The following is an 8,122-nucleotide window of genomic DNA, read 5'->3' on the forward strand; positions in this document are numbered from 1 at the left end:
TCGAATGCGTCATTTCCGCCTAACTGTTTCTCTCACTTGGTGACTTGTAGTGAGAGAATCTCTGGGCATGGCAGGGGGTGACCGAAGGTCTCCCCCTCCCCGCTCAAGCGGGGGCGGTGGTGACGATAGAAGACAATCAGAAGTAGGATCTGGCGGTGATGAGAGAAGGCGATCGGGAGTAGGATCTGGAGGTGCAAAGAAATCTGGGGATCGGTCTCCTGGAAAAATTGTGACGAATAAGGTAAAGGGAAATCTCGTGATGCTGGTAGATCTGGATCTAATGGAGCTTTGGAGGGAAGGTGGGAGGCAAAGCCTCGTAGCCTGGAATCCAAAATGATGCAGCTGTCAGTGAAGGGAGGCAATGTTCCTGCTGTGAAGGCGAGTGAGGAGGTGAAGCTGATTCACAATCCGACGTTCCAAGCTGGTGATGCGTTGATGGAAGTGGAAGACAATGCTGCTACTCAGGATTGGGAAGTTGAGATGGAAGGTATGTGTGAGACGGGATGTGATCAGATCGGTGAAATGCTTAATATGATGATTAATGTCATGGAATCTGGGAAGGAAGTAGAAGAGATTGATCCTGCAGTTGAGTGCAGATCTGAACCATAGTAAATTTTTGATGTTGATGCGGCTTTGCCGCGACGAACTTGCCTGTTGGAGGTAAGTTCAGATCTACACAGCTGGAGTAAGGATGAGCTGATAAATGCTACCAGTAATGAACGTAGTCAGCAATCGGAGATGGATATTGCTGTAGCGGATGAAGTTGGAAGGAAGGTAATGGGAATCAGTCCCGCTGGTTTGAACATACCGTCTAGTAGCACTCAAGCTGGTTGTGGAAATGTCGAATTGAGGCCGACTAGTGTTGATATGGGCCTGTTAAAGGGGAAGAGCACGGTTCAAGGAAGCATATTCTCAGCTGGGGGTGGAAACCCATGGAGGAAGCCAGAACATATCCAATACTGCATCCAAAAAAGCTTTGTGAAATATCAGGGGATGGGAACTCTATTGATTTAAATTTGGAATGAGTTAAGACCAATATGGAGATGCTAGATCAAGCTATTGTAGGGAAGATATTGGGCAGAAGGACTTCCTTTTATTTGTTGAAGTCAGAGATTCAGTGCCAGTGGGGTAGATATGGTGAATTTCAGCTCACTACATTGGGCTCTAATTGCTTCATTTGTGTTTTTACTTCTATGAAAGCTAGGGATGCTGTCTTGTGTGGTCGTCCCTGGTTTATTGGAGGAAATCTTGTTGGCTTGGATAGGTGGACACCTTCGTTCTCCCCGTCATCCATGGAGGGATTGACTTCCCCGGTATGGATTAGATTGCCTAACCTCCCGTTACAGTATTGGGATGAATGAAATATCGCTAGAATTGCTACGAGGATTGGTGTCCCGCTTTGGATAGACGCGTAGATAGGAAACTGGGGAAGAAGGGAGTATGCTCGTGTTTGTGTTCGTATGAACTTGGCTAATAAGTTGCTGGATGGAGTTTAGGTGAATGGGTGGAATGATAGGTTCTACCAGAAGGTAGAGTATGAGGGGATCGGTATAATGTGCTATGGATGTGGTAGCATTGGACATCGTAGGGATCAATGTCCAACAAAGATTGTTAAGCCAGCTGAAATATTGAACAAGTCTACAGGAACTCAATTGAGACAGGGTGGTATGATGGTTGATAATCCCAAACAAGTCTCGGGTGGAATGGGGAAAGTTGAATCAGGGCATATTAAGACGGTTACTCCTCTTATTATTAAAATGGAAGGGGGAAGTCAGCCGAAGCAAACTGGGAACAATGGTGTAGTGAAGACTGATGTTGGTCAGCAGGATAAAAGAGATAGGAACCCGGAAAGGGATGGAAGCTCGCAAGAGGATGATGATGATCAGTTGGGACCTTGGATCCAGGTTCCTCCACGTAGACGATGGAATGTTCGTCCTCAGGTTAGGAGTAATGGAAATAATTAAAATACTCAAAAGGTGACTATCCCCAAGCAGGTGGATTTGAGTAAAGTGAAGGAGCCCCAAACACATATAAAGCTGACTCACAAACAAATTAAGATGGGCTTTAAGAAGCCTTTGCCATTTACGGCAGGTATTAGAGGTCCTTTATTTAAGGCAAGTAGCTCTATGTCTAGGAAGGAGCTGAGTCAGCTGGGACCAACGGATGAACTCCCAAGGAAGAGGAAAAAGGAGGATGTAGTGGATTTTGTCGGAGGGGACGCTTCCCCATTGGTTAATTAATGTCTTCTATTATTTTTTTGAATTGCAGGGGTGCCAGCAAGAAGAAGACGGGTTACTACCTGCGTAGCCTCATTGGCGGCAATGAGGTCTATTTTGTTGGGTTGGTGGAAACAATGATTGAGGACATTAGCAGAAGTGAGGTTGATAGACTCATTGGCGGTAATTGGGAATACTTCCATTTTCCTGCTGTGGGTAAATTGGAGGGTTTGCTTGCTTTGTGGAGAAGGGATGTTACACAGTTTGAAGTTTGTTTTACGATGGATCAGGCAGTGGCTAGCCATTTGATGTTACCCAATCGACAGAGGTGGCTTGTTGGCATTGTTTATGCCAATCAAAATTATCACACCCGTCGGCTGTTATGGAATTCTATTGGTTCGATTATTAGTACAGATCTTCCTGTGAGAATTGGTGGGGATTTTAATTATTGTTTAGATCAAAGTGAGAAAAAAGGTGGTAGAAGATTTTTTTATGCGGCTGGAGCGAGGGAAATGACTGCTTTCATGGTGGATAATGATTTGTATGATATGGGGTTTATTGGACCAAAGTATACTTGGTCTAATAATAAGAATGGTAATAGTAAAATCTGGGTGAGGCTAGACAGGGTTTTGATGAATTCGGAAGGGTTGAGGCTGGCACGGTTGGTTACAGTTAAGCACCTTCTTCAAATTGCTTCTGATCACTGCTCGTTACTGCTTAATTTTGCTCCCTCTACTTTGAACTCTGGAAGCAGATGGCGGAGGTTTGAAGATATATGGATGACGTATCCAATCACGTGCTGGTTTGGAAGAACTGGACTAAACAAGATTATGGAAGACCAGATGAAGTGTTGAATCGCAAATGCTCCAGAACGCTTAAGGCCTTGTTTTTTTGGAGTCGTAACCGTTTAAAGGAGCTGGGAGATTTGAAAACTTTGCTGGAGGGTCGGATTGAAGAACTTCAATTGCTGGAGTGTTCTGAGGCTGGGTTGTCTGATGACCATCAATAGGAGCTGCGGCAGAAGATTGTTGAACTGAATGTGACTTTATCTCGTTTGGCTACTCGGTGGAGACAGAGAGCAAAGACTAAATGGATTGAAGAGGGAGATGCCAATTCTCACTTCTTCCATTCGAGTGCTTCTGCTCGTAGAAGGGGGAACATAATTGTGCAAATTCAAAATGCCAATGGGGATGTGATTTCTGATCAGAATCTTATTCAAGATGAATTCTGGAGGTTCTTTATGTTGAAGTAGAAGGAGCGGCAGGTTTCTATGAGTGATTGGCCGAATTTTTTGAACTGTGATATGGTCTCAGATGATTTGAATACTATGCTGGAGGCGGAGGTTACAGAATTGGAAGGTCGTAATGTAGTTTTCGGCCTGGGGAACAATCGTGCACCTGGTATCGACGGTATCACTTCATCCTTTTTAAAATTTTACTGGGAAATAATCAAAGTTGATGTTACCCGTGCTATTCTTCATTTTTTTACCACTAATTCTATGTGTGAAAGTTGGAAGAACATGTTGGTTGTTCTTGTTCCCAAGAATGATCATGCCAATATGCCTTCAAAGTTTAGGCCAATCAGTCTTTGTCAATCATTTTATAAGGTGGTTGCGAAGGTGTTGATTAATCGGCTTAAACCAATCTTGGGTATTATTATCAGTGAAGAACAAGGGGCTTTTGTTCCAGGAAGGTCTATTTCTACTCATGGGTTGGTGGCTCAAGAGATAATAAGTAAGTTCAAGTTTTCAGCTCAAAAATCTTGTTTCATGGCGCTGAAGTTGGACATGGAACAAGCATACGATTGTATGTCTTGGGATACTTTGGAAAGAGTTATGAGACAAATGGGATTCATATCTGTTGGGTGATCCAATGTATTACTTGGCCAAAATTTACGATCCTGATTAATGGGATTCGTACCCAATGGATTAATGCTAGAAGTGGGCTAAGGCAGGGCTGTCCGTTGTCGCCGTATCTATTTATTCTCAGTTCGTAACTTCTGACTAAAGTGTTTCGGCAGAGAGGTGGGCAGCTTAGTATTGAGCACGTTAGAAATGCCGACGGGATTTCACATTTATTGTATGCTGACGATATCTTGATATTTGCTGAGGCCACCCGAAGCAATGCTAGTAAGATCACTCGTCTGTTGGGAGATTATTGTGGCTGGACGGGTCAGCAAGTTAATGGTAGTAAATCTGCCATTTTATTCAATAGGAAGTGCCCTGCTTGGAAGAAGAGAATGATTGCTAAACTCATGGGATATAGAAAGGTGGACTCTCTTGAGTACCTTGGATTACCTTTGATGATGAGGAAGCCTGTTGCGGCGAATTTTGGTAATTTAATCAGAAGTGCACAGAACAAGACAAATTTGTGGGGGAAGAAACATTTATCCTATGCTGGTAGAGCTCTTTTGATAAGGACTGCTCTACTTCCTATTCCAATGTATCTAGTTACCCATACTGCGGTTCCTCATGGTGTTCTTAATGATATTGAGAAGATTGCAAGGAGGTTCCTGTGGCAGAAGGACAATAATAATAGAGGGATGCACTATGTAGCTTGGAAGGAGCTTTGTCAACCTAGGTCGCATGGGGGAATGGGATTTTATAGTTCGGTGAAATGGCAAGGAGCTCTTCGAGCTCGGCTGGCATGGGATTTTCTTCAGAATTCTGGATCCCTGTTGTAGAAACTGCTTTTTGCTAAATATGGTATGGATATGTGGGATAGCCCTCAAGGAAGGAAGGTTTCTTTCACCTTGAATGTTATTCAGGATGGGGCTTGTGCTCTTAGGCCCATTCTCAGGTGGAAAATTGGGAATGGCCAATTGATTGATGTACTTAATGATACTTGGATATTGGACAGGTCAATTTCTCAATGGCCTACGTTTGTTAATGTGGAGACAGTGGACAATGCAAAAATCAGTTGTTTACTGGACCAGTCTTTGCAGTGGAATCTCGAGTTGGTAGAAGAATGGTTCGGACTAATAATGTCCCAGAGGATCCAAAATATTCAGAGCAATCTTTGTTTGGGAGTTGATCGGCCAGAGCTCTGTTATTCTCGGATGAACATGACAATCACTGCAATGGAGTATCGGGCGATGGTTGGTGAAGGGGAATATAAGTTTCTGTGGTTGGATATGCTGAAATTGCATCGACGTGAGAAGTTCTTCTAGTGGAGACTGCTAAGGAAGGCTATTCCAACCCGTTCTTGGTTGTTTCGAAGAGGATTGGCTGATTCCTCCCTTTGCCCGTGGGGTTGTGGAATTGATGAAGATGAGGATCGTTGTACTACGCAATGTACTAAGTTGAAACAGGTGCATGGTGTTCTTGGTAAATGGGGTTTTTTTTATGCCTGTTATGAATTCTTTTGAAGAACTTTTGTTGAAGCTGGCTTCCTGTTCGCGTAGTAATCATGTGCTGGGATGGATTTATTGATACTCTGTTTATCACCTATGGCGTGCTAGGAATGATATGAAGTAGGGTCGTTCATTTCGATCCCCCTCGATTATTGCTGCTATGGTTCTTTCCCTTCTATCGAAGCCGTATAGATCACCAATTCTGGAGCAATGGAGTGCCTCCCAGCCTATTGGGCTGCCCTCTCACAAATTGTGGTGCCCCCCCCCCTCCAGGTTGGCTAAAATTTAATGTGGATGCTTCTTTATTGCCTTCTTACCAGGTTGGGCTTGGCATTATCGTGCGTAATCATGTTGGAGCACTGATTGGGGCGAGAGGGAAGAAATGTGAACATTGGGACATTTTACAAGCTGAGATGTTGTTGGCTGCAACAATTCGTGATATGATTGAGGATTGGATGTTTGATCTGGATAGGATTATTATTGAGGGTGATTGTATTACTGCAATTCAATGGCTTCAGCAATTGAATGATAGGCGGAGCAAGGTTCATTTCATGAAGGAGGGTCCGGACCTTTCATTTCTCATGGAGTTTAAATAGGCTCCATTTCAGTATATACCACGTGACAGCAATAGGCCTGTAGACTTCTGTGCTCATTTAGCACTTTTTGGTAATTTTTCATTTTATGATGTGAATAATGATGAGTTCGCTTCAACACTTTTGTCTTTGTTGACGGAGGATAGCGATAGGGTATAGATAGTTACTTGATTTCTTATTGTAACTAGTTTTTTTACTTCCTTATTAATGCAAATGCAGATATTCAGCTCTCTCTATCTCTACCTCTCTCTTCCTCTCTCCTCTGTTCTCTCTTGCTCTTTCTTATTCTTTCTCTAGCTTGCTCTCACTTTCTCACACTCTCTCTCTCTCTCTTGCACTCCCTTGCTCTTTCTTGCTCTCTCTCTATCTCTCTCTCTCTCACTCACACCATTCCTCTCTCTTTCTCTCCCTCTCTCTCTCTTGCTCTCTCCCTTGCTCTCTCTTGTTCTCTCCTATTCTTTCTCTAGCTTGCTCTCAGTTTCTCTCTCTCTTCCTCTCTCTCTCTTTATCTATCTCTCTCTCTTTCTCCTTCTCTCTCTCTTGCTCTCTCCCTTGCTCTCTCTCTCTCTCTCTCTCTCCTCTAACTCTCTCTATCTCTCTATCTCGCTCTCCCTCTCTCTCACTTGCTCTCTCTTGCTCTCTCTAGTTCTTTCTCTAGCTTGGTCTCACTTGCTCTCTCTCTCTCTCCCCCTCTCTTTCTCTCTCTTGTACTCCCTTCCTCTTTCTTTCTCCCACTCTCTCTCTCTCTCCGTCTCTCTCTCTCTCTCTTTCTCTCTCTCTCTATCTCTATCTCTCTCTCTCTCCCTCTCCCTCTCTCTCTCTCTCTTCCTCTCTCCCTTGCTCTCTCTTGCTATCTCTTGTTCTTTCTCTAGCTTACTCTTTTTCTAGCTTACTCTCACTTGCTCTCTTTCTCTCTCTCTCTCTTACTCTCTCTCTCCCTCTCTCTATCTCTTCCACTCCCTTGCTCATTCTCTCTCTCTCCCACTCTCTCTCCCTCTCTCTCTCTCACTCTCTCCCTTCTCTCTCAACCTCACTCTCTCTCCCTCTCTCTCTATCTCTCTCTCTCCCTTTCTCTCTCTCTCTCTCTCCCTCTCTCTCCCTCTCTCTCTCTCTTACACTTCCTTGCTGTTTCTTACTCTCTCCCTCTCTCTCTCTTTCTCTCTCTCCCTCGCTCTCTCTTTCTCGATCTCTTGCACTCCCTTGCTCTCTCTCTCTCTCTCCCTCCCTCTCTCCCCCTCTCTCTCCCCCTATCAATCTCTCTCTCTCTATCTCTCTCTCTCTTGCTCTCTCCCTTTCTCTCTCTTGCTCTTACTTGTTCTTTCTCTAGCTTGCTCTCACTTGCCCTCTCTCTCTCTCTCTCTCTCTCTCTCTCTCTCCCTCTCCCTCTCTCTCTCTTGCACTCCCTTGCTCTTTCCTGCTGTCTCTCTCTCTCACACACACATACACTCTATCTGTCTATCTCTCTCTCCCTCTCCCACTCTCTCTCCATCTCACTCTCTCTTTCCGTCTCTCTCTCTCCCTCTCTCTATTGCTCTCTCCCATACTCTCTCTTCTTCTCTCTTGTTCTTTCTCTAGCTTGCACTCACTTGCTCTGTTCAGCTCTCTCTCTCTCTCTCTCGTTCTCTCTCTCTCCCTCTCTCTCTCACTCTCTCTCTCTATCTCTCTCTCTCTCCCTCTGTCCCTCTTGCACTCTTGCTCTATCTCTCTCTCTCTCTCTTGCACTCCCTCTCTCTCTGTCTCTTGCACTCCCTTTCCCTTTCTTGCTCTCTCGGTCTCTCTATCTCTATCTCTCTCTTGCTCTTTCTTGTTCTTTTTCCAGCTTGCTCTCACTTGCTCTCTCTCTCCCTGTTAATCTCCCCCACTCTCTCTCTCTCCCTCTCTCTATCTCTCTCTCTCTATCTCTATCTCTCTCTTGCTCTTTCTTGTTCTTTTTCCAGCTTGCTCTCACTTGCTCTCTCTCTC

The 8,122-nt window shown here is 44.4% G+C and overlaps 1 protein-coding gene across 1 annotated transcript; it reads left to right on the forward strand.

Annotated features, from left to right (window-relative positions):
• Window positions 1–3,519: 3,519 nt before the first annotated feature.
• Window positions 3,520–4,898, forward strand: LOC110102326. The gene is made up of 2 exons (XM_020830631.1): window positions 3,520–4,021; window positions 4,225–4,898. Exons 1-2 carry the CDS (start codon window positions 3,520–3,522, stop codon window positions 4,896–4,898), a joined length of 1,176 nt encoding a protein of 391 aa, XP_020686290.1.
• The last annotated feature ends 3,224 nt before the right edge of the window (window positions 4,899–8,122 follow it).

Source organism: Dendrobium catenatum, unplaced genomic scaffold (assembly GCF_001605985.2).
Source record: "Dendrobium catenatum unplaced genomic scaffold, ASM160598v2 fragScaff_scaffold_166, whole genome shotgun sequence".
Classification (NCBI taxonomy): Eukaryota; Viridiplantae; Streptophyta; class Magnoliopsida; order Asparagales; family Orchidaceae; genus Dendrobium; species Dendrobium catenatum.

Excerpts from the sequence above, each read along its gene's own strand:
- LOC110102326 (XM_020830631.1), top strand. The coding sequence starts at position 3,520 with ATGGTCTCAGATGATTTGAATACTATGCTGGAGGCGGAGGTTACAGAA. Across the intron at positions 4,022-4,224 it reads CATGGAACAAGCATACGATT|TGTTTCGGCAGAGAGGTGGG; the intron begins GTATGTCTTGGG and ends TTCTGACTAAAG.